At 55.2% G+C, this 25,965-nt stretch overlaps 2 protein-coding genes across 3 annotated transcripts in view; both read right to left on the bottom strand.

Moving 5' to 3' along the window:
• Positions 1 to 11,188, bottom strand: part of ZNF775 (zinc finger protein 775) — a 20,968-nt gene extending 9,780 nt beyond the window's left edge. Inside the window, exons 1-2 of the mRNA XM_029233083.1 lie at positions 11,132 to 11,188; positions 1,094 to 1,174 (exon numbers count right to left, since the gene is read on the bottom strand). Coding sequence (XP_029088916.1) covers positions 1,094 to 1,127 — 34 coding nt within the window. The 5' untranslated portion in view covers positions 1,128 to 1,174; positions 11,132 to 11,188. The remainder of the gene's footprint in view (positions 1 to 1,093; positions 1,175 to 11,131) is intronic.
• Positions 11,189 to 14,858: 3,670 nt separating this feature from the next.
• On the bottom strand, positions 14,859 to 20,209 carry REPIN1 (replication initiator 1). Of its 2 annotated transcripts, XM_029234195.1 has the most exons (3): positions 20,077 to 20,209; positions 19,204 to 19,389; positions 14,859 to 17,637 (listed from the first exon to the last, which is right to left on the bottom strand). In XM_029234195.1, exons 2-3 carry the CDS (start codon positions 19,346 to 19,348, stop codon positions 15,923 to 15,925), a joined length of 1,860 nt encoding a protein of 619 aa, XP_029090028.1. In that variant the 5' UTR covers positions 19,349 to 19,389; positions 20,077 to 20,209; the 3' UTR covers positions 14,859 to 15,922. The 2 variants fall into 2 exon arrangements, with proteins under 2 accessions (XP_029090028.1, XP_029090029.1); XM_029234196.1 differs by lacking the exon at positions 20,077 to 20,209 and having other exon boundaries at positions 14,859 to 17,634; positions 19,204 to 19,455.
• Between the last annotated feature and the right edge of the window lie 5,756 nt (positions 20,210 to 25,965).

The following is a 25,965-nucleotide window of genomic DNA, read 5'->3' as shown; positions in this document are numbered from 1 at the left end:
CACACACACACACACACACACACACACACACACACACACACACACACCTCGAGTGCTCTCAGCGTTCAAAGCGACAGCCTGGGGCAGGGGTTGAGGGGGACTGGGAAGTGGGGTGGCTGAACTCACTGCCCCAGAACAGTGTGGTGTCCATATATCATACTGCCTCCTTTGAGCTGGTGTTTTGTTTCTTTTTTATCCAATTGCCTGATTTTTGTCTCATCTTAGGCCCACTGCAGTGATTGTCCTGGGAGGGCGGGGGCTCTGGGGTCCATAGGGCAACTCCCCTGGAAGGGGTGGGAGGTAAAGAAGCCTGGTCACTGTGCTGAGCGAGGGGCAGAGTTCCCAGGCCTGGGCCGGTGCCCTCTCCTGGGGCCAGAGCCACCGTGCAGCCCAGCTACACCCAGAACAGGGCCTGCCACAGAGGCTGAGAGCGGGTCTCAGACCAGGGGCTGCTCCATCCCAGAAGCGGTAAGCGGGTGGCTGGGGAGGGGTCTCCACAGGGCACTTCCCACTCTCAACGGCACCTGCCCCCTGCCCAGGAGACACCAGGATTAACTGCTATGTTTCCTCACCACCGGATCCAAGTGCATCAGCTGACACAGACCATGAACTGTGTGACCCCGGGAAGCTTAATGGACCGAACTGGAGACACTCTCCTGACCAACCAACAGCAGGGCTTGTTGCGACCACGTGTCCTCCCCGGAGCACTGGCTTTCGGTGTGTGATCAGCGCCAACACCAAGCACTCCCTGATCTAGCGCTTGACAAACACCTGATCTTTCCCCAGCAGATTTCTGCACGGGGTGTGTGTGTGTGTGTGTGTGAGTGTGTGTCCGTGCGTATGTGTGTCCGTGTGTGTGTGTGTGTGTGTGTGTGTGTGTGTGTGTGTCCCTGCCTGGCAAGCACAGGCTGGGCTTTGTCAGTTCTTAGCCCCCTAGTCTGTGTTTGCTCCATCCTTGGACGTGACCTCAGTGTCCTGGTCCCCCCGTGTGGTTCTACAGGCCACCAGCAACTCCTGCTCAGCTACAGAGAGACGGGGAAGACGGGGCTGGGGAGGGGCCGTGGTGGGCTCCCACCTGCCCCTCTTCTCTTACCTGTGCTGCTGTCGCCAGCCAGGCCACTCTCCATCCCCGGAGGCCCCTCGACATCAGCACAGCGGCTCCCTGCCCGGCCGTCTGTGGGTGAGATGGGAGCAAAGGAAAGAGAGTTGGCCTGTGGGACAAGGACAAATGCCACTCACAGGAAGCAGTTCCTCTTTTTCAAAAGCTTTTCTATGACCTCTGTCGAAATGAGCAGGATTTTTTTTAAAAGCACATATACCTGCTAGGCGGGTAAAATGTGTATAATTCCCATTTTATGAAGAATAAACTGAGGCCAGAGAGGGCCGCTGACATGCCCCAAGCCACAGAGGTGGCCGAACGGCAGAGCTGGGCAAGGTCCCTAGGCTTCTAACTCCCAGACCAGAGCCTCATGCCCACACTCTCATCACCTGCGGGGTGGGGTGTGAAGGATGCCACAAGAGAGAACCAGGAAACTCAAATAAGCTTAGAGACACCCCCTACCCTGCAACGTGGTCACGAGGACACCCTGGAGGGAAGAACCGTCCCTCCAAAATCGCCAGCCACCCCATCTCTCAAAGCCCCCGTCCAGGTTCCAGTACAAACCCTTCTGGGGCCTCACAGCCACCCCCCACCCCTGGGCAAGAACACACGTGGCCAACCTGGGTCCTAGGGACCTGATCCCTCATCCACCAATCTGGGGCTCATCTTTTTTTACTCTTCAGTCTTTTTTTTTTTTTTTTTGCAGTATGCGGGCCTCTCACTGTTGTGGCCTCTCCCGTTGCGGAGCACAGGCTCCGGACGCACAGGTTCAGTGGCCATAGCTCACGGGCCCAGCTGCTCCGCGGCATGTAGGATCTTCCCGGACCGGGGCACGAACCCGTGTCCCCTGCATCGGCAGGCGGACTCTCAACCACTGCGCCAGCAGGGAAGCCCCCTCTTCAGTCTTTTGAACATCTCCCGACTGGCTCATTTGGTGCCTGGAACGTGACTGGGATGGGTCCTGCTGCTCTGACCCCTTGGCGCGGCCCCTGCCCCGTCCAGGCCCCAGCCTAACCGTCACCTCCTCTGACTGGCCTTCCCTGGCAGCCCCGTGTAAAGTCACAACCCTAGCCCCACCTCCCATTCCTCTGACACTTTTTGCCACCGGACAGGATATTTACTTCTCTGCTTATTCCCCGACAGGAATCGAGGACAGGACTTCCCAGGCTCACTGCCGAGTGCCAGGGTAAGGGCCAGAGCCCGCACGTGGAGGGCACCAAACAGCCGTGTGTGGCACGAACATGCTGCTGGTTACGTGCGCTCAGGGATGTGGCCGCTGCACGTGGTGCTGTGGGCGGCCTCCCCCGAGGTCGGGGATCTCGTTTCCTATGCCTGCACCCCCGGACCCCCTGCACTCCCAAACAGGCCCCAGCCTCTGCCCCACGAGACGGGAGGCTGGGCTCACGCTGCAGGACCAGGAACCTCTCCTCGGCCACTGCTCGGGCTCGGGGAAGCCAGTCTCCCCTTGCTCCACACCTCAGGCCCCAGAGAGCCTCCCAGAAACCCCATTCTAAGGGTCTCCCCGCTTCCTTCTCCCAGGTCCCCTTCCAGCAGCTACTCCGGGGACAGGGACCCAGACTGGAGATATGGACCCTGCCCGGAGAGGTGGGGGGCAGGGGTGTCAGGGAGATACGAATCTGAGAAATAGAAAACTCACCCTCCCTGGTGCAGAAAGGGAAAGAGAACCCTCCCCTTTCTTTCAGAGTACTTTCTTTAGAAAACTTCTAATTGGAAGTTCTTTCTCTGCCCCTTAGAGGTGTATATAAATCTTTTTAAAGCTCACTAAGCCTCCTGCTGGCTTTACAACCAAGGACCGTCTTTCTCGAGGACCTGGGAGCCATCTCTCCGAAATGCAAACATCAAGGGAACAGCGGCCAGTGTCCCCTGCCCGTGGGAGGTGGGAGCCTAACTCTCCAGCAGCACCGGGCTCGGGGCTGCAAACCTCCTCCCGTCACCAAGATACAAGAAGTGGATGTTTCCTTTGCATAAAGGCAATTAGCTATCACGGGTGGCCTCCCAATTCCAGGCGAATTTAGGGTGAACTCTGTGTGACAAATGGTGCTGTCAAGTCCTCTTACCCAAGGACTGGCTATGCTTTCCCTGGAGAACACGTGTGCAGTGGGGTTGCCCCTGCTGGACTGTGTAACAGGTGAGATTTCTGTTTACAGTCTCTTAGCAAATTGCCTGTGATGTGCACCACATTCCAGTCTAATGCTTATTCAGTTAAAAACTTGTTTTCTTTCTCTCCTTTTGTGGGGAGTTTTTCTGAGTTGGCAGGAGATTTGGTTTTTAATTCTATTTCCCCAAAAGGGGTCTGTTACGCGCTCCTGCTGTGGGTTACTATAGACACTGAAGCCTGCCTGTGGTGTAGAGAAAAGGGGGCCACAAATGAGGGCAGGAGAAGGCCCCCCCTTGGGGCCCCTGATGGATGCTAATGCTCCTGCCTTAGCACCACATTTTCCTTCCAGGTCACTCTGCATCCCAGGCCGTGGGGTAGCCTCTCACCAACTGGAGATTTAATGTCTGCCTAAGGAGACCCAAAGGACTGGCGGACAAAGAGGCCGCTTTGATATGGGGAACCTCAGACAGGGGGGTGGAGGCTCGGGCCACAACTCAGGGCGAGGACAGCGGGTGGGACTTGAGTTCATTCACAAAACCCCTACACAACACAACTGAGGCCCCTTAAGCCAAATCAAATCAGTCCTACTTGATCCATTCTGTCTTGAGAGGTGTTACGGACTCAAAATCGCCTCAGGTGGCAGAAGGGCTTCAATTCTTGGTGACCAGTTCACAGGGAGTCTCTGAGCTGCACCAGAGCTCATGGTCCGAGAAAGAACAGAAGTGGAAATGGAAGGAAAGGACCCTCGTGGGCCCGAGGGGAAGAAGGAAGAAAGGAGAGGGCAGGGGACAGGAACAGGGGGCAGGGGCTATGTCTTGGGGGCCCATCTCCACCTGTGTGCTCAGGTGGGATGTGTCTGGAAAACAGGCCAACAGGTGTCCTCAGACAAACCCCTGAGACAAGCCGAACGGCAGAAGGTCCCTGCGTGTGGCAGCGTCTTTCCAGGCCGACCAGGCCCCCGCACACCCCACCCTGATGCACCGCACTGCACACCTCTTCTCGCCCCACCAGACACATCACTCAGCTGACTGGAGACAGAGATGCCCAGGGACACGGCGAGCAGGCCGCCCAGCAGAAGACCCTGGCCAGAAAACAGGCGGCAACGGGGGCCGATCCCCATCCACCAGTGCCCACACCGAGTCCCTAAGGGCCACACCCAGCTCCCCGACCCCAATCTCTGATGACCTTTGCCCTCCCTGCCCAGCAGGTCCCCTGGAGGGTGGGACACATGCAGCGGGTGGGTCTCAGGACAGGGCCCCAGTCACCTCCTCCTTCCCAGCCCCTGGCTCTGGGTCAGGCCGCAGTTGGGATGAGAGCCCCTTGACGGGGAGGCTTTGCGGGACAGCTGCCATGACAACTGCCACGTCACACAAGGCGGGACTGTGGCCTGGGGTAGGTGCTGAGGTCTGGGGGCAGGGAAGGTATCAAAGGGGTTCGATCTTAGCAGAAATTTGGGGGGAAGGCAGACAGCAGCTGGGGGTGCACAAAGGCCATGGGCCGGGAGAGGCGGTGCAGGGACACGTCTGGGTCACTCCTCACCCTCCAGATCTCAGGGCCCTGGACCTTTTCCACCAGCCAAGTACACCTCTCTTCACAGACTCAGGCCCCACATGGGGAAGAAGGAGATGGCACCTCATGTGTCCTCTGTCACCAGTGGAGTAGGGACCGGCCACGTGCCCTCCACCAGTAGCTCAGGCTTTGAGGGATGCATCTCCCCAACTCCAGCCGAAGGCCCAGCTCACAGGCCCTGCTCAGCTAGGAGCCCCACCCAGGGCGACACCATGTGCCACCGTTCACCCATGCGCACGGTCCCTCCCCAAAGGAAACCACGCACAGGAGGCAGTCTTCCCAAGGTACGCTGCCCACCAAGCTGACCGCCCTCACACCAGTAGCTCAAGTCCCCCGGGGAGCAGCCCAGGCCAGCGTTTGGAAGGGGATGGGCGAGGGCCCGCAGCCTCCAGCTAGCCCTCACCCTGAGGATGTGCTCTCGGAGTCCTCCGGGGGGATGGAGACTCTGTCTGTCCTTCCCTCATTCACTGAGAGGGCGGGGGCTTCCCTGGTCACCTCGGTGTTGACCTGGCTCTGGAAAGAAAAGGGGGTGACGAGCCAAGACTCGGTAGGGACAGGGAGACCGACTGTGTACCAGGCACTAGGCAAGCTCCGCCCACTTCATCCTAAGGAGCCACGGCTCTGAGACGTTAAGCGGTTTGCTCAAGGTCACACAGCAATAAGTGCTGGAGCCAGGACCGGCGAACTGGGGTGGGCCTGCCCCAGCCAGAGGCCCTGCTCCTGGACCATGCTGCCTCCAAGAGAAGGTGCAGAGTGTACCAAACCTTAAGCCACCTGGGCCTCATTTTCAGGAGTCTGGCCTCTAGACCCACATGTTGGTTATTTAAGTGTGTATAAATTAAGTTTAAAATTCAGTTTCTCATCCACACTGGCCACGCTTCAAGTGTTCAACAGTCACACGTGGCTAGAGCCACCATAACATCCAGCAGAAAAGAAGACTTCCAGGTTCACGAAGTTCTGCTGGGCGACACTGCACTAGATATAAAGCTCCAGGATGGCGGTGGCCCTGCCTGCCGGGGCCTGGGATGCAGAAGGCGCTCAGTTTATACTGGGTGTATGAATAAATGAATGAACGAATGGAAGAAATGGGAAGACGGGGCCCCTCTGGCCCCAGTGCTTCATCACCAACAACAAATACCTCAGGACAGGTTAATGATGTCCCCGGCCTGGGAAATGGATTTCAGTTAATATCAGTGGATGTTTCATTTAAAATATACAATCATAGGTGGTTGCCAAGGGGGAGGGGGTTGGGGGAGGGATGGAGTGGGAGGTCAGGGTTAGCAGATGTCAGCTTTTATATATAAACGGATAAACAACAAGGTCCTACTGTAGAGCACAAGGAACTATAGTCAATATCCTGTGATAAACCATAATGGAAAAGAGTATATAAAAAAAGACGGCTGCCCTGGTGGCGCAGTGGTTGAGAGTCCACCTGCCGACGCAGGGGACACGGGTTCGTGCCCCGGTCCGGGAAGACCCCACATGCCGCGGAGCGGCTGGGCCCATGAGCCATGGCCGCTGAGCCTGCGCGTCCGGAGCCTGTGCTCCGCAGCGGGAGAGGCCACAGCAGTGAGAGGCCCGCGTACCGCAAAAAAAAAAAAAAAAAAAAGAATGTATACATGTATAACTGAATCACTTTGTTGTACAGCAGAAATTAACACAACATTGTGAATCAACTATACTTCAATAAAGAATATTGATAAAATACAGTCATAGGCATACGCGAAGAAACTGATCTAAACACTAAATGCACACAAACATATCCAGAGACGATCATATCTAACATCCAAGGCGGCTAAGTACACAAACGTTCAAAGATACAAAAATACAGAGATACTCATACACATGAGAATACCTGCAAAATTGCATACGCAAAGTACAGAGAGATTGAAATATTAAAACATCCACCCATACACCTACAGATCCAGAGACACAAGTGTGCCAACGTGAACCGCACGAGCACAAATCACTCCCCTTTCACACTGGAGAAAACAGCAATGGACTCCCTGCTGACACAAGTAACCTCACAATCCATGACCATCCCTCCAGGTCCACTGCTCCAAGGAACGGAACTCAGGGGATGATGTAGCCACCGGGAGAGGGAGCGACAGTGGGTGATGGGGAACAGTCACCTGCTGGGGTACCGGTGGGGTAGGCTGAGGGGAGGGGGGCGGCGTGAGGCAGCAGTGCTGCAGCTGGAGGGGAGAAGCTGGAGGGGCACAGAAAGCCCTAGAAAGAGGACAGGGCTCTGCCCGGCCAGCCAGTGCAGCCCCAGCCCCAAGGCCACGCTGCAGGGGTCTGGCCAGGAGGCGGCGGCAGGCCGTTCCCCTCTCCCCTGGGAACCTGAGTCCAGACTCCTCGGCCGAGTCTGCCCCTCGCAGTGCACTCGCATTGGCTGCCCCGCTCCTCAGACCCACGCATGCCTGGACCCAGGATCAGGAGCCCTGAGTTCTAGCCCACCTGTCCTTGGCAAATCACTTCACCTCTAGGGCTAGGTTCCCAATGGCGAAGGTGACTGAAAACGCCTGCTTCGGGGGCTTGCTGTGAGCATCAGGTTGGGGTACACACTAGACTTTCGAAATGGTCTTTTCTCTCTTTCTCGCGGCCTGAGAACAATCCACACCCGAAGGTTCTGAGCCCTCTCTCCGAGCACCCCATGGCCAGCTCACCCTTCCTAAACCGTTACCCTTCAAGCTGCTTCAGAATCTCTGGAGGCCCCCCACGCCCACACAGGAATCCCAAACTCTGCTCAACAACGGGAGCCTGCCTCGCAGAGGAACCGGGCGTGGACAGCTTTCACGGTCAAGGCTACCTGCAGAGCTGTGCTGACAGAGCAGCTCCAGGTACCGCCTCTCCCGGGAGATGGAGACTGGGTGGGGAGACAGCCTCCTCCGGGCCAGGCTGTGGGCCAGGGGTAAGGAGAGCAGGGCTGGGTCTGGGCCCTGAGCGCCAGGCAGGGGGCTGGACTAAAGAGAGCCGTGGACGCTTCTGCCGGCTCAGCTCAGGCGATCCCCACGGCCTCACACCCCAACTTTGTTGCGGGGAGGAGCTGGTGTAGCCTTTGTCTCCCAGGACTGACTGCACAGCCCCCAGGCCCTCCTGGTCCCTGGGCTTGTGCTCTGGCTCATCTCTGGATAATCAGCGCTCTCTCCAGGCATCGGTCCCCCATCCCTGCACCCGCTTCACCTTCCTCTCCTCCAGCGTTTCTGACCAAGGAGGAGATGCAAACCATTCCCAACAAGTGGCTTTAAAATGGTATCGGAAAGTCAGGGCAACCGCTGTTCCCACCTTCTATGGCCCGGTGCCCGAGGACAGACAGGCAGGCCGAGGTCCTAGCCCAGACCAGGTGAGCGTCACCTCCACCCACCACCTAGAAGCCTGCCTCCACTCCACATCCAAGCATAAGGCATGCCCGGCATCCTTCTACAACTCCCAGAACAATCCCCGAGCCCCTCCAGGGCCCCCACCCCATCCTTCTCTCCCATCAGCCTCCCTGCTCCTCCCTCATTCCTCTCCGACTTCCCAGATCTACTCACCACCGGATCAGGTGTCCCCATGCACCCTCACTGTTACCTCTTCCAAGCCCTCGCCCGTCCTCCCCCTTCTCCCCATCCCCCCCTTCCTACTCCAGCACCTGCAGACCTCAGCCTCCCAAGCACCGTGGGGTCCTCAGTCCCAGGAGAGGGGACAGCGGTGGGGAGGAAGAGGGCGGGGCAGGCCATCGTCCCACAGAAAGACCACACGTAACAGAAGGAGCCCAGGACAGGGAGGCCAGAGACCTTGGGACCGGATTTGCTTCTGGTTAGTCACGTGACCCCGGGCCAGCCACTTTCCTTCCCTAGGCCTCAGTTTCCCCATCTGCAAATGGAAGTAGTGCTTGGTCCTCTGTACAGAACTGTTATATCAAGCAGTGGGAGGGAAACATTGCGAAAGGACTCTGGAAAACGTTCACAAAGGTGCAAGATGAATTCTTTTTAGGTCACTGCATTGCCATCACCCCCTCCCCACTACCCAGTTGTCAGAACTGATAGGAAGAGCCCAGTTCAGTGACTTCAGTTTGCTTCCGCCAGCATTCCCTGGGAACCAGGTCCAGGGCCGGCCAGGGCAGCCAGGGCAGCTGCCTTATCCCATCATGCCCGCCCACCTCCCAGAGGTCCCGGATTCAACCCCTTGCCAGTCCCCAAAGCACCTCCTTCCAGGACCCCTGCCCCACCTGCCCTGCCCAACATGCACACCTTTGCTGGGACTGTCACTCCCCCACCTCCCCGCTCCCAGGCCTGTCCCCCACCCATGGCATCCCCATCCCCAGTCTTTGCTCACCTGTCTCCCTTTAGAGGATAGAACATCACCCACATTCTTCTGCCCCAAATCTAAGACTCAGGAGCCCGCCAGGGCCTGGGGACCCCCATTACCTGATCGAAGGCAAGGGATGAAACCAACTGCTAACAACACTTTGGACAGTTGTCACATTTTGATTTATAAACACTTTTTCACCCTTGCTGCATTCAAAGGAGCTTGGCAAGGATAAGGAGTGTTTCCCCCTTTTTGGATGAGGAAAGCGAGGCCCAGAGGGGACATTCCCTGCCTCAGAGAAAGTTAGAACTCAGGTCTCCTGCCCACCTGGCCCACTCTCCCTTGCAGGCCACCCCCATCCTAGGAAACCTTAGATTCCTCAGCTTAACCCTCACCAGGGGAGCAGGTGCCTGGACCAGCTCTGCACTTGGCCCTTTGCCATCCACCCTTTGGCATCCTTTGCCGCTCCAGGCGGGACTCACGAGGCCTCTCAAAATTGCCACCACCTTTCACTACCGCAGAGCACAGCCCTCACAATCCACAGGTCACTAAATCATACCAGTGCTGTTTTAATACCTCCAGCGTCTGCCACCGCTGCTGCCTTGGTTCAGGCCTCAGCACTGCTCACCTGGAGACTGCACTGCTATCATACCTCATCTTGCCCCTCCAATCCATCCACCACCCAGACTCAAAGCAATTTTCCTAAAATTACAATTTAGACATGTTACTACTTTGCTTAAAACACTTCAGTGGGTCCCCAGCACTTGCAGGTACTGCTAAAAATTTCTTGGCAAGACCATTTAAAATCTGGCCTCTGCTCACCTCTCACTGTACCACCAACCTACCCCCATTGTCCCCAGATGCAACCCCTTGACCTTGCCGTGTCTAGGGACACCTGTGATCAGTCTTGGACTTCCCAGCCCAGGTCCAGGATCACTTTCACCAGGAAGCCTTTGTGGATACACCAGGCTCAGTTAGGGGCCCTTCTCTGTTTAACCTGTGCACCCACCCAACCCAGTACCATCTACATAGTATAATAATAATTTGTCTCCACAAGAAGGCTGTAAACATCTTAACAGGGAGTGTTTCTCTCTCCCCAACACCCAGCACAAGGTCCAGCATACTGTAAACCATTCATAAAAATTTTAACAAAGGAACATTTAGATGAGAGAAACTTAAGTCCAAAACAGATTAGAAGCATAGAGTCATGGAACCTTAGCATTGAAAGGAGACTAATACCCTCTAATATTCTCATTTTACAGATGAACACCTGGACCCAAAATGCACACCTAATAGTGGAGCCTGGACATAGCCGGCCTCGAGTCGGGGTTCTGACCACACCCCACCCCAGGTCTGGTGGACCAAGACACACACCAGGCTCCATCCTCCCAAAGGGCTGGAGGGGGCGGCATCTCTATACCCTCCACCTTCACGAGGGAAGAAACCCCCAGCGCCTACCCCCAGCCCCCCTGAGATCTTGGCTCCTATGCCTGTCTTCCTAGGATGGAGGTTTTGGGGAGACCCCTACACACACACCTCCAATTTCTGTGGTGCTTCCCTCTCATTGTTCTCGCCCCCGATCCTCAGGCCCACTCATTTAATCATTTATTAAGCACCTACTATGTGTCACTCTGCGGCGAGCACTGGGGTTCCCGCTCTGCAGGAACTCGATCTTTGGGGGAGGCTGACACCGCTCCCGAATATCGGGACAGGCTCTGGCAGAGCGCGCCCGGAGGAGCCGGGGGGCAGTCCCCGCGCTCACCTCCGCGCCTCTCCCGCTCTCACGCCTCGCTCCAGCTCTGACCCGGCCTGAAGCCCCTTCCCACGCACGACCCGGGCCCCTTTCCCCGTGAGCTGTGCGGGGGTAAAGTTCGGGGCTGAGAACGCGGGGGGCTCGGGGGACCCCGAGGCCGCCTCCAGCCCGAGTCTGGGTGGAGACAGCGCGGGAGGAGCGGGGTCGGACGCTGGCCCCGCGGCACGGTCCGTCCCTCCGCACGCCCCTCCCCGCCCGGATTCAGAGGGACTCGGAGGGAGGGGACGGGAATAAATACCTTTGACTTTGTGGCTAAGGTTAACGGGAACTGCCACCCCGGGGCGACTTGGGCACTGAGCTCCCCGGCCCCGCCAGTCCCGGGGCAGGCGGGGCGGGCACGCGCCCCTGATTGGCTGGCGGGCCTGGCCGTCCCCGGGGCCGCCCCGCCACCTAATTGGCTGCACCTCTCAGATGACCAGCTCAGCCCTATCGGAGAAGTCTGCGGGGCGGCTCCTTTGTTCTCCGGAGCCAATGGCCTGCGTGGGCGGGCTGACCTCGCCTCCCGAGGGGCCAGTCGCGGCCCCGCCAGGCATTAAAGCGTTGGCCGTGGGGCGCTGGGCCCGGTCTCCCAGGGGAGGAGGGGCGGGGGCAAGTCCGGAGAGCTGGTGACCCGACGGCGCGGCAGCACCCTCTCCTTCTCTCCGTGGAGCTCTCCCTCCCCGTCCAGGCCGCGCAAACGCGCGCTCTGAAACCGATCCAGCCGCTCGGCAACTCTCGGTCCGACGCCTGCGACGCGCCCGCACCGCCCTTGGTGCCGGGATCCAGGGGAACAAGACTCACGAACCCCGATCCGCCGATCACAGTCGAGTGTGCATGTGACATGGTTGTGGCACTTGGCACTACGGCACACCAGGTGTTAGAGTGAGATGTGCGAGTCTCGTGCGACGGGAGAGAAATCGCCCTCCGCACTCACGCGGCCCTAGGCACGTCGTAGCCGCGTGATAAATGAACCTGGGGTCTCCAGGAGAGACTTAGACATCATTAAGTCCAACCCCTCCCTTTTTGTTGAGGAAAGAGCGACCAACGTTCCTAGGTCGAGTGTTACTGCTGATTTAGAGGCGGGGTCCAGATGGCCGAGGAGAGTTTTCTGTTCCCAGAGACAGGAAAGAGAATTTTCACATCTACTCACCCAGATCGGAAGGAAATGCTCCTTTATGTCAGTAAAATTCCTCACACTGCTACCTCAAAGGGGGCCGGCCAGCCAGGGCAACTCCCACTGGCAGATTCTCTCCGGAGCTGCCCAGAAACCGCCTTTGGGACAGGAGGTGGATATCAAGAGAAGCTGGCCTCACTCTGAGACTTGCTACAAACCTTACTGTTAAGCCTATGGACCTTATTCTAATGGGTCAGCAGCTGCCTGCTAAGCGTTTGCCATGGGCCCAGCTGCCGTTAAGCCTCATAACACGACAGAAACCGGGGACCCAATTCTATCAGTTTTGCCACAATCTTCTCGTGCAGTTTTTACAAAAGATACTTTCTGCCCCTGGACTTTGACTTATTCATCTGTAAGAGTTAATAATTTTCTAGTTACAGTCGGCCTTCCGTATCCACAGGTTCCACGTCTGTGATTTCAATCAACAGCAGACTGAAAATATTCGGGGGGGGGGAAAGAACTCCAGAAAGTTCCAAAAAAGCAAAATTTGAATTTTCCCAGGCACAGGGAACTATGTATATAGCATTTACGCTGTATTAAGTATTGTGAGTAATCTAGAGGTGATTTAAAGTATACAAGAGGACATGAGTGTGTAGGTTATATGCAAATACAATGCCATTTTATATATAAGGGACTCCAGAATCCAAAGATTTTGTTATCCAAGGGGGGGCGGGGAGGGGAGTGTGGGGGGATTCCTGGAAACAACCCCCAGAGGATACTGAGGGACAACTGGGTTTGTGCAGGACCCTAATTGGTTCTATCCTCTACAGAAGCATTTGTAAAGTGTAAAACCCTGCCCAGAGGCCAGAAATCACTAGGCCATCAACTCTTTAGAGTCTCATTCATCTTATTTTCTGAGTACCTAGTGAGAGTTCAACCAAGACTTGTGGAATTCCAGCATTGTAGCTCCACATCTGCCACTGGCTATGAGTGGGAAAGTCATTTCCACTCTCTGGGCCTGTTTCTTCCTTCCACAGAGTGAAAGACTTCCTCCAGATTGACATTTCATGACCAAGGGTACTTCAAGGATGGAAGAAATGAAGCACACCTGGGATCCTATTTCCATTAAGCGAAAAAAGGGGAGGCTGCACGTGTGAGTTTGCAAATGCACAGGAAAAATGTCTGGAAGGCCACCCTCAAACTCTTTACAGGATTCAAAGAGGAAAGCCATGGGGTCGGGGAAGTGGGGGAAATAAAGAACTTTTACATTAAAAAATAAATCTAAATTTTGTCCGCTTTAATTTTGACAAGATAATTTAATACTTTTGTGATTATAAAAGAAGGAGAAACAAAAACAAAAACCAAACCTGGACTCTTTAGAAGAAGGCAGCTCCCGTCAGCAAAGGGCTGACCCCTCGAACGGGGCAGTCCCTCCTTCAAGACTGCTGTCAGCATGTGCTCTGCTGAGCAAGGACTTGGGACCCACTTGGCCCCCTAAGAGACTTGGGGAGGAACCATGGGCAAGTTCACTCTGTTCTTACTTTACCAGCCCCTTCAAGGCCACTTCCATGGCTTTCCCTGAACTTTGGTCCTCTCCTCACCATCTCTGCCCAAAAGCAGCAGACAGCATAGCATTAGAGGACACAATGCTGGGCATTTCCTTTACAAGTAATGATTTTTCGAAAAGTCAGGAACCCTGATCAGATTCCCTCTACTTCACCCTTCCCCTCCCCTATCCTAACCCTGGATACCTGAGGACCTGTCCCCTGTTCCCTGCCCATAATCCCCAGACATCTAGCTACTTTCCTCGTCACCCCACAAAAAGCACTGCTCCCGTCACTTGAAGCCCTGAGCTTCCTTAGAGAGACATATTTAAGTGAGGATTTCTGGAGACAATGCTCCCAGGCGCTGAGAGAGTATTCTGCCATCAACTACACAGGTTTTTGTTTTGTTTTGTTTTTTTAACTACACAGGTTTTGAAGTGGCCTCCTAACCCCATAAAGCAACATAAGGCTCTGTCTGCTTCCATCCTACACACTTGGAACCCCACCAAACCCTCATCCACCTCTCTCCACTCACGATTTGTGTACAGGTGTAAGTCCCCCCAGACTTAGGCCTCTTACGGGTAAGACTCTTATTTTTGTAAAGCCCCAGTTTCCATCACATCAAGCACACAGTAGACATTTAATACTTGTCTTCACCAAAAGCAGCAGCACTGCAGTTGCTCAATAAACATGCAGCGGTGGTCAAGAGCCTGGGTTTTGGGTTGAACACACCCGGGTTTGTATTGCCTCTGGTGATTACCAGTTATATGACCTTGAGCAAATGTTTTCATCTGTAAAAAAAGAGTACCTGCCGAACTCTAAATTGTTAGATAATTTAAGTAAACTTCTTTGCAAGGTGCCATCATGTTCACAAATTGTGGTTGCACCAGGCTCTGGGCTAGGTGCTGGAAATCTATGCAGAAACTACTAAGACAGACAGAAAAAGGGCCTATTGATACCTGTCAAAGGTAGGCACTCAAATGCATATGAAGCAACCAGCGCAGGGAAGCGTACACATCTGCTACAGATACGGGAACCGTAGCAGGCCAGCCAGGGAGGCACAGCAGGACAGAATCAAGTCAGACGTTTTCTCCCTGACAACTGACACCGAGCAAGGCTGACTTGACCCCTAGAGAGGAAAGCCCACTTGCTGGGTGTGCCTGACCCCACCCCGGGGAAGTACGGGCGGGTGTGCAGAGAAGCTTGACAAGCCGGCCACTCGGCCTGTCACCCACCCCAACACCCAGCCCTGTCGGAGGAGAGCTGCTGCCCTCCCTCCAACTCCACATCTCCCCAGGACAAAGGAACACTTCTCAGCCACCAGTTCTAAAACCAGATCTTTATTCTCTAGTTTGAAAAGGAGGATAAGTGGTTGTGTTTAGTTCCAGAGAACAAGGCCCAACAGTAGAAATTACAGGGAAGCAGGCTTCATTCATTATAAGGAAGAATTTCTAACAATCCGAATTATCCTACAATAGAACCAGGGCCTGGGGGGGGTGGGGGGGAAACTCCCTGTCACCTAAGTATTCAAGCAGAAGCTGGGCATCCAGACGCTAGAAATGCTGAAGGGGAAACTCACCCCCATTTCCCATCAGCTGGCCCTCCGTTATCAACGGGGCAGTCCTCCCCACTACATGCCGAGTTCTGAAGGGAGTGAAGGCAGGCTGCGGTGTTCAGACAAAAGCCCTGACGCAGGGTGGCTGACAGCCAGGGGATGCCCTAAGCGCTGGGAGGCTGGTGGGTAAAGCAAGTCAGACAGGTGGGGAGATGCCCAGGGCAGGGGACTGGATCCTCTGGGAGGAAGGCGAGCCAAGCACTAACAGTAGATGGTTCTCTCCAAACCTGGGTGCCTGTGCAGGGGCAGGACGGAGGGGATGTGGTGAGGCAGGCTGGAGCAGCTCGGCTTCGCCTCCCAGTACTGGAAAAGGCCCAGGTGCTGCCCGAGGCCGGCAGGTTCTCCCAGGTATATCCATCTGGTCCACTTTTCCTCCTGGGCGCTCATTCACTAAGGACTGAACCACACCTACTTCCAAAAAACGAGCTGAAGGAACTCATAACAGACAGAGACATTAAGGCATTAACACCAGACGAGAGGGGTCTTCCTGTCCACTGGTGGCCCCTCCGGCCGGAGGGCTCTAAGGGGTGGGTGGAGCTGCTATTGCTACTTTTCCAGGGCGCAGGTCAGTCAGGACTGAACCTTAGCAAACACCAGCTGGAGGCCGGGGTCCCTGCTCTGCAAGTGGACTCCCTGACTGCAGGGGTAGAGGACACCCCTCTCTAACGGGGCAGGCTCACTCCTCCTCTCCCCTCCCTGCCTACAAGCAGTGGCACAGGGCACAGTATGAATGATGCCCAGGCCCGACCTCCCTCGGCCCCCGCCGCCCCTGCCCCCTCAGACATCATGCTTCTTCTGATGGGCCAGGAGCTTCTCCTCGTCGTCAAAGGTCTGGCCACAGATGGCGCAGCAGAAGGCGCCGTCCCGGATGTGGCTCTTGCGGTGGGTGATGAGGTTGGACTTCTGACTGAAGCTGCGGTCGCAGTCGGGGCAGGCGTAGGGGCGCTCGCCCGTGTGGATGCGCCGATGCGATACCAGGTTGGACTTCTGGCTGAAGGCTTTGCCGCAGTCGGGGCAGACGTAGGGCTTCTCGCCGGTGTGGATGCGCCGGTGTGCGGCCAGGTAGGGCTTGTGGCGGAAAGCTTTCCCGCAGTCCGGGCAGACGAAGGGCCGCTCCGGCGCGTGGTCGCGCCGGTGGGCGGCCAGGTGGCTCCCCTGGGAGAAGCGGCGCCCGCATTCCTCACAGGCAAAGGGCCGCTCGCCTGAGTGGACCCGGGAGTGGGCCACCAGGTGGGTCTTCTTGCCGAAGTTCTTCCCACACTCGGCGCAGGTGAAGGGCCGCTCGCCCGTGTGCTGCCGCTGATGGGCCCGCAGGAAGCGCTCCAGCCGGAAGCTCCGCCCACAGTCCTCGCAGCTGTAGAGAGAGGGCGGGGCCTCCGCCTGGTGGCCGGGGGGCTCCCCTGGGGCCTCCAAAGGCTCCGGGGCCGGCTTCAGCGGGGGCTCCGAGGCGGGCTCTGACGAGGGCTCCGGGGGGCCGGCAGGAAGCTGGGGGCTCCCCGAGCGGGGGGCACCCTGGGCAGACCCTTCGGAGCGCTTGTGGATCTTGCTGTGCGACAGCAGGTTGGGTTTGTGGCGGAAGCGGCGGCCGCACTCGGTGCACGGGTAGGGCTTCTCGCCCGTGTGGATGCGCCGGTGCGAGGTCAGGTAGGGCTTATTGGTGAAGCGCTTCCCGCACTCAGGGCACTGGTGGGGCCTCTCGCCTGTGTGCACGCGGCGGTGGGCGATCAGGTTGGGCTTGTGGCGGAAGCGCTTCCCGCAGCAGGTACACTGGAAGGGGCGGTCGACGGCGTCTCCACCGGGCCGGGGCGCGGTCACCGCAGGACGGCCCCGAGGCCGAGGCCCGAGGGCCTTGGCCGCCGCTTCCTCCAGGGCTTCGGCCACGTGAACCCGCTTGTGAGCAACCAGCTGGTCCCACTGGGCGAAGCTGCGGCCGCAATTGCCGCATATGAAGGGCCGGGCCTCGGGCGCCGGGGGGTGGCAGCGCCGCAAATGGGCCCTAAGCTGCTTTCTCCGCCAGAAGCGTCTCTCGCAGTCGGGACAGGCGATGGGCCGCTTTGCCGCTGAGTGGGCCAGCAGGTGCAGAACCAGGGCCACCCAGCCTCGGAAGCTCTGCCCGCAGAGGTGGCAGGCAAAGCCCAGGTCTGGGGTGGCGGCGGCATGGACCTGGCAGTGCAGTGCCAAGAAAGGGGCGTGGCGGAAGCGACGGCCACACTCGGGACAGGGCAGGGGCAGCCGGGCCTGGCAGCGCCGGGCATGAAGCCAGAGGGCCACCCAGCCCGGGAAGTGCCTTCGACAGTGGGCACAACGATGGGCCCGACCTAGGGCCTGGCTGCCCGACTGGGCCACGTCAGTGCCTTGTGACCTCAGCCCTTGGGGCTCCTTCTCCAGGGTCTGGGGCGACTCCTGGGAGGGCCCAGAAAGGAGTCGCGGCTGGGCGGGGCCCATGGCCACGGGGCCCCTGCAGCGACGTTCCAGCATCGGTTCTTCCTCTGCTGGGGGTGGAAAGGCACAGTCACTCTACAGAGCCACAGAGCCTGCCCCCAGCTCCTCCCCTGCAGACCCCAGGCCCAAGAGGAGCTCGCCCCTCTCCACTCCTGGAGTCCTGGAATCTTCTATTTATAGAATCTTCTATAAAACTACTCTTCTATTTCCTTGTATCATATGATTTAAATCTTGGGCTTCCAGATACCATTTCAAATATATGTCTTTAATTCTTTTTTTTTTTAAGTTGGAAGATATTTAAATTTATTTTTACTTTCCCACATCACTAATCATGGGTATGAGTGGCTTGTTTCTCCATCCGGAAAACATAGCACTATCAAGTTACTATTTTATCCAGTGGAGAACTCAGTCTTTGGGTTAATTAAGTCTTTACTGACCCTGGAAACTACCAGAAGGAAGAACCCTGACACCCCTTGGAATCCCCCTCAGCCCGTGTCTGGCATGGAGCAGACACTCCAGTGCTGGCTGTATGAACATTCCTGCCTTAGGACGGAGCAGAAAACGCAGTCACCTCTCCCTACAGCGCTTTACGCTTTTCCAAGTATTTCCCTTCTGCCCTCTCCTTATTTCTACTATTTCCTGTTGCCGTATCGGAGCTTCACAGCAACTCAGTGAGGCTGGACCAGAGATATTAAGTTCCCTGTTTCATAGATGGAGCAACGGTGAGGCATAACAGGGTGATGGGACTTGCCCGAGGGCACAGAGTAAACCAACAGCAGAAGCAAGACTAGGGGACAAGTCTTCTAAACTCCCAGGCCAGCGTTCTTTCCTCTAAAATACCTGAGTTTGTAAAGATCTCACGGAAAGAAATTCCAGTGGCCTCTCATTCCTATGATCCTCTCCTGGGCTCTAATCTAATCCAACCTTGGGGAAGGCACTTTGGCCTCCCTAACCTCGGTCTCTCACGGGAGCAGCCTGGAGCGCCAGTGAAAGCGGCTCTTCTCAGGACCAGGAGGGGAACACCGGATGCTACTGCCGGCCCAGCATGATGCCAGGCCACTGCTTGCCCAGACTGTGCCCACATCCTCCCCGCCTGCCCTCCTCCACCCCCACACACAATTAGGCCGTTTCAGGAAGGAGAGAGCTCTTGAATCCCAGGAACGCCCGCAGCCTGCTGCCCTCGGGGGCGCTCCTGTCTCTGCCTCCCTCGGGTGATAGGGATTATTGGGGCAAGAAAAGGGGAGAAAGGAAGAGACTGTAATCTCTGGCCCCTACCGGTCCTGCCCCAACCCCGCCAGGGGCTGCCCCACATTCGGCTCTTCCAGAGCCTGGGAGCAGATTCCTGCAGGGTGGAGTGACGGACAGACTCCTTGGGACCTTCACTGCCTGCTCACTAGTTCCAGACACATCCTCCTCATTTCCGCAGAGCCTGTACTCCTCTCCAGAAGCACTGACATGACTCATTCCCAGCGGTCAGAATGAGCACAGGGAAGACTCCCAGGATGTGAGAACGTGACCCCTTCCCCACAGGCACCCTCCTTCCACCAGGATGGGGAGGCCTGAGCACAGGGGCCATGGAATGGTTCGAGAACCCAACAAAGAAGGCCACACTCTACCCTGCAGGCTGTGGAGCTGGAGATGAGGCTTTTTCCAGCTCCTCCCGGGGATGTTCCTGCGGCTGGAGCGCCTGCTTCCGCCCACACTCTGGTAGTCCCCAGACGTCAGAGAAAACTGCAGCAGTAAAGACACCCCTACCCCCATGGCAGAGCTCAGACCTCTGAGGGCAGAGAGGCCAGCCTTACCTGTGGGGAGGGGAGAAAAAACGTGCGTGAGGCTGTGAGCTCTCCTAGGGCAGTCATCTTTGTGTCCTCGCCAGCCACCCCTCCCCCACCCCTGCCCCACCCCCCCACCCCACCCCCCGCCTGGCAGAGTGACCTTAATGGATACTGGATTAATAAATGAACGTGCCCCATTCACCAAGGAAGCACAGGGCCGCGTTTGGGGGTCACTTCCTCCACTGCTAAGGTCACAGCATGAATTGTCCAGGCCGATGGCGAAAAGGCCGGCCTACGGCAGGAACTCTGGAATCCCTGCTGGCTCCCCTCCCCCCACCCTCCTCCCAGCAAGAATTCCAGGTCTGTTTCCCAGGGGGCTGCGCAGGCGAGCTCTGGTGACCAGGACTCGGTCAGAATCCGCTGGCGCGTGCTGGGTGGCAAAGGGCCGTGGAGACCCCACACCCGCCTTCTGTATTCGCGCGTGTTCCCCCCGTCCACGTTCGCGGACACACTGCTCCGCGCTCCCCGAGGGGGCCCTTTCCGGTCCCCACGCAGAGCGCAGCTCGCGGAGCCTGTGCGCAGGTGCGCGGACTCGCCCCCCCATTCGGTCCAGTGTGCCCCCCCCCAAACAGCGCGCACTCGGTCACGCGCCCGGCAGGTAGGGCCGCCCCACCACGGGCCTGCGTGGAACCCCGCGTCCTGCCCGGGTCGAACCTCTCTGGCGGGGAGCGCGGAGGCGCGTCGCGCGTCCATGAGGCCGGAAAGCCGGCGCCGGCGGCCGCGCTCCCCACCCCGCCGCGGCGACAGCAGCAGGTTCGAGTTCACCACTGCCAGGCCCGTGCCCAGCCCCCCCGCCGGTTCCCAGCGCCACGTGACTACAGGAGCTGCCGAGGGTCAGTCGCGGGCTCGGGCCGGCTGTCGCGGCCGGAGGGCGGGGCGGGCAGCGGGGCCGGCAGCGCGGGATCCCTCCCCCGCCCCCAGCGCCCCCTCGCGGCCCGGGCCCGGGCCCGGGCCGGGGGCTGCCGCCGCGGGCCCGACTCCGTTGCCATGGCGACCACAGCCCGGATTTTCCGGGATGAGCCCGGCTCCAGTTTCCCGACCCTTTGTCCCAACGGAGGACGCACGTCCCTGGGCGACCGCGTGGTCAGCCTGCGGTCACTCGGCTAGATCCGGCTTCGCTGGCCTTAGCGCTCCTAGCTAGCCCGGGCCTTCGAGAGGGCGCCTCCCACCCCCGGGCCGCCCCCTCCTCTTCTCCTGCCACCTCGACCTTTGGCCGCGCCGCGGAACCTGATACCGCAGGGGCTGAGCCTGGCGGGGGGCGCGGCTGACCCGAAAGTCTGCCTTGTGGGTTGTTCAGAGCTGGAGGAAGGAAAGGCCCGATCGGGTGAACTTTGAAACGGGAATGCCCTCGCTTCCAGAAATTAGCGGAGCGCAAGCGTCCCGGCTTCCGCGGCCGCGGGGCGCGGGGCCGGGTCCGGGGCGCAGGGCGGTCCTCTTCCCCGGGGCGTTTCGCTTGGAAACGCACTGCAGCCAGTTGGCGAGTGCGGAGTCAGGTGCGAGTCTTGCGTTAGTGACTCATCGTCTAGCAGGTGGCCTTGGCTTTCCGCACAAAACACTTCCTTGATTTTCCAGGCTTGTACACTTTCACGTACTTTTATGTTTTGCAACACAGGCAACTTTCTAATTATACAATTATTTTTAAAGCACAAAATCTGTTGCATTAATAGGAAATGAAATACAAAAATCTCTCATACTTTACCTCCTAGAGTCAATTACACTTAATATCTTAGTATGTATTATCGGGCATTTTTTTTTAATGCTTATCTATGCTTGTTTGACGTTATTGGGATAATGCCTTACAAAGATGTATTCTGCCTTTTTCACTGAACAATACTGTGAATTTTCTGACATTTTATTAGATATTCTTTTTTTGATATTCTTTTATAACATGATTCTTAATCGCAGCATAAATGCACATAAATTTTCTACTTTTCTATATCGTTGTGGATTCATGATACAGGAGCTGCCGAGGGTCAGTCGGCATATGCTTTTATTGCATATACTTGATTTAAAAATTCTGGAAGTGGGGAACTGATAGGTCAAAAGCAAAGTATATTTTTCAAATATTTTCTAAACTACCTTCGAGGAAAATGTATTGGTTTTCTTTTGAGAAATGCCCCTTTTTCCATATCCTTGAAAACACAGGCTATTTTTTCAAATTTAATTTAAAGTTGTTATTTCTCATTGTTTTGAATGTTGTTTCTTTAATTACTAGTTAACTGGCTTGTTTTTTTACGTAGTTATTTATTAACTGTTTGTATTTTCTCTTGTGTGAATTTGCTTTTGTCCCTTTGCCCACTTTTCTATTTGTCCATTTTAAAAAGTTGGGAAATTGACTCCTGCGTATATATCTGAAGAAAACGAAAACATTAATTCAAAAAGATACATGCACCCCAGTGTTCATAACAGCATTATTTACAATAGCCAAGATACAGAAGCATCCTAAGTGTCCATCAGCAGACAAATGGATAAAGAAGTTGTGGTGTACATATACAGTGGAATACTACTCAGCCATAAAAGAATGAAATGTTGCCATTTGCAACATTGTGAATGGACCTGGAGGATATTATCCCTAGTGAAATAAATCAAACAGAGAAAGACAAATGCTGTATGTTACCACTTATATGTCAAATCTAAAAAAAAAACCAAACTAGTGAATATAACAAAAAAGAAGCAGACTCACAGATACAGAGAACAAACTAGCGGTTACCAGCAGGGAGAGGGAAGGAGGGAGGGCAAGATAGGAGTAGGGGGTTAAGAGGTATAATCTACAAGAGGTATAAAATAAATAAGCTACAAGGATACATTGTACAGCACAGAGAATATAGCCAATATTTTATAATAACTATAAATGGAGTATAATCTATAAAAATTTTGAATCACTGTGTTGTACACTTGAAACTAATATGATATTGTAAATCAACGATACCTCAAAAAAAGTTGGGAAATTAGTTTTACAATATTTCACATTGTTTGGGGGGCACTCCTTACACAGTAAAAAGCCTTTTATGGTTTCTGCCTTTGGTGTTATGTTTAGAGCACCCACACCATCCCTCCCCAAATGAAATTTTATGCTTGTATTTTTGTCACAGAAAGTAAGTTTTAATATCTAGTAGTGTAAGTACTCCCCCTATGACACAGATTCCTTTTTTCCCCCACAACTTTCTTGGCTAAAATCACTCTCTTATTGCCTCTCGCCTTCTGAGATGGCCCACACTCTGTGGAGTATGTTTCTCTCTAAATAAATCTACTTCTTACCTAAAAAATAAAAATAAAAAATAAAATCACTCATTAATCTTCCAAATGAACTTTAGAATTTCTTGTCAATATTTTAAAATGTTTCTTGTCATTATTTTAAAAATCCACTTGAAGAGATTTAAGATTCATGTCCCTCCGTCTGTTCGGGTCTTATTTTACCTCTCACAGTCAAGTTTTCTTATTTGTAGATTAAATAGTATAACTTTTGTACTTTTCCTGTAATAAAATTTACAAATATGAAAAACACTTTGTCAGATACTTTGTCAGAGTTTTAAGGTTCAGAAAATATGGTAGACTGTATATTGTAGCATGTAGGTCAAGTTTGGTGGTTACAGAGGAATGGATTTTTCTATGAGTGCAATCAAGATATTCGAGTTTTTACCTAAATACTTAGTAATAATAGTTAATATTTAGGGAGTCCTTATTTTCTGTCAGACATGGTGATAAACTTTTCACATACGTATCTCATTTAATCCACTTAACAACCCTAGGAAACATACTCTTCTAGTGCTCATTTTACAAACCAAACAACTGAGACTCAGAGATGTTAAGAAATTTTCCCAACGCCACACAGCTGGATCATGGCTGATAGGAACCTGGCCTCACTTTTCACCACTAAAGTTGTGTGTCTGGGAAAAGCACCAAGTGCTGAGCCCAGCACAGAGTAATTGTGAAATACCTCTTAGTTCATGGGTAAATGTGGCACATCAGTGCTCCTGGATATAATACATTCCGGCAAGAACCCTCCAGGGGAATTCCTTCACAGACACAAAAAGTGCCTTCATCTGTCTGTCATCAGTCTCTCTGAGCAGAAAGGCTCTTCCCTTAAACAACGCCTTAACTACTCCCCAGTCCCCAGCCCCCACTAGAAGTGTCCTCATGCCCCGTTAGGAATTATCCACCTGCTGTACTTTGCTCTTTTGGCAAAGACAAAGGACACTAAGTATAGAACGACGGGGCCTTCACTCTGCAGAGAGAAAATGCAAAGGAGTGGTGAGGGATTCCTGAGCCTTTATGCCAGTCAGAAATTCTAGGCCTTGGTATTCAGGACTTCACCCCTCAATATGCCTTAGAGAGGGATGTGGCGAGGGATGGTGCCGTGACCGGCCAAACGGTCAAATGGCCGAGCCCGATGGAGATTGCCTCAGCTTTGACGCGCCTGCAAGAAAAAGATAGGGCTGTACGGGGTCAGGGGCCCACTGGACAGAGAAACTTGAGAGGGGCCCTGGGAGGGTCCCTCTTTCCCTCCAGCAGTGCCTGACCCCCCCCCCCGACTACTGGATTAGATGGCAAAGTAGGTGGGTTTGCCAGGGGATGAGGGGAACGATGTCTCCAGAAATCCTCTGTGAAGATGTTACCGAACCAAACTTGGGTCCACTCGCCTGCTCAAAAAAACCCAAACTCCCCGATGGGTTTCAGCAAAGCTTTTTTTAAAAAAAAATTTGGCCGCACCTCGGGGCATGTGAAACTTTCCTGGCCGGGGATCAAACCCGCGCCCCCTGCAGTGGAAGCACACAGATTCTTAACCACCCGACTGCCAGCGAAGCATTTTTAGAGGCCAGGTGAGGGAGGGGACTCGCAGGGTGTGTGATCAGCCGTGGACAAGTCTCTGGTTGATGGTGGTTAACAGGACGGTGTCACAGGGGTTAACACGATCAATCGTCAGGCTCCAGTAGGTCTGGGAGCTACGTGCTCATGGTCATCAAGTAGTTAAATGCTTGCATTTGGTGGGGATTTTAGCATCTGTAAAGCAACTCAGGAAATGTGCATCAGATACTGTAATCTAGGTACTTCAGGGAGGAGCTAAAGCAGAGGATATGGGGGAGGGGTCTGTCCCGGGAAGCCCCCATAGGGTCCTGCTCGGTTCCGAAACACCCAGGTATTGGTTAGCAGCAGCCTTGTATCTACAAGAGGGAAAACTGCATCTATGTCACAGATAGCCTGTGCCTGTCCTCCCCACAGGACTCACTCATAACACCAGCAAATATTTAATCAGTGCCCACCATCTGCTGCTGTGCCAGCTGCTGGACCTGACCGCGAGCCCGACAGAAATGGTGCTGCTGTCTCTCCACAGTGTGGGAGGGTATTGAGAGAAGCTGGTTTAGCGATGGACGTATCTCTTGGGTTAGTACTTCGTATGAAACAAAACCAAATGCTTGTTGCTAATTTCTGAATGGATGACTAGGGGAGTAAGAGAGAAGAGAGGAAATCTTCCCTCCAGTGGGAACCGCTGTATTACTCACTCCGGCTTCAGACGGCCTCCCCAAGGCTGGTTTGGAACCTCGCACAGAGTCATTCCCAGCGGTGGCGGACCGTGTGGGGAGGGGGCAGGAAGCACACGCACGCTGACCTCGGCGGGGCCACGTCTGCAGGGAGAGCCTCGCGCGGGTGCTGTCACCCGTAGGTGCTCACGCAGCCTCGACCCCGGGAGCCCTCCCAGCTGCCCACCTGGAGAGAAAGCCCGACTGTCCAAGGCCGGCACCATGGGTGAAAGGAGCCTCTTCAGGAAGAGATCAAAGTGCTCCTCCTTCTGCAGTCCCCAAAATGTCCTTAAATGCAGGAACGTGGCCTGCAGGACGCGGGCAAGAACAGACACTGTAAAGAAGCCCTAGATGGAGATCAAATGTCATCCCCCCAACTCTGCTGCACAAGACACTTCTGTTGCGTATCTAGTTCCAGGAGTCCGTTTTTTTGTTTGTTTTCTGGGGTTTTTTTTTTGTGGTACGTGGGCCTCTCACTGTTGTGGCCTCTCCCGTTGCAGAGCACAGGCTCCGGACGCGCAGGCTCAGCGGCCATGGCTCACGGGCCCAGCCACTCCGCGGCACGCGGGATCCCCCCGGACCGGGGCACAAACCCGTGTCCCCTGCATCGGCAGGCAGACTCTCAACCACTGCGCCACCAGGGGAGTCCAGGAGTCCTTTTTTTTGTTTTGTTTTGCTTTTTTATAAATTTATTTATTTTATTTTTATTCATTTCTGGCTGCATTGGGTCTCCGTTGAGGTGCGCGGGCTTCTCATTGTGGTGGCTTCTCTTGTTGCAGAGCACGGACTCTAGGTGAGCGGGCTTCAGTAGTTGTGTCTCACGGGCTCAGTAGTTGTGGCTTGCGGGCTTAGTTGCTCCGCAGCATGTGGGATCTTCCTGGACCAGGGCACGAACCGTGTCCCCTGCATTGGCAGGCGGATGGATTCTTAACCACTGCGCCACCAGGGAAGCCCCCAGGAGTCCGTTTTTTTGGAAAGGAAAAGAACATAGTGGGTCAAAAGGAAACCAGGTTTCCTGCAGCGA

Source organism: Monodon monoceros, unplaced genomic scaffold (assembly GCF_005190385.1).
Source record: "Monodon monoceros isolate NGI ecotype Baffin Bay Population unplaced genomic scaffold, NGI_Narwhal_1 Super_Scaffold_2, whole genome shotgun sequence".
In the NCBI taxonomy this organism is placed as follows: Eukaryota; Metazoa; Chordata; class Mammalia; order Artiodactyla; family Monodontidae; genus Monodon; species Monodon monoceros.
The sequence above is the reverse complement of the archived record's forward strand: the minus strand, read 5'-3'. Positions and strand labels throughout refer to the sequence as shown.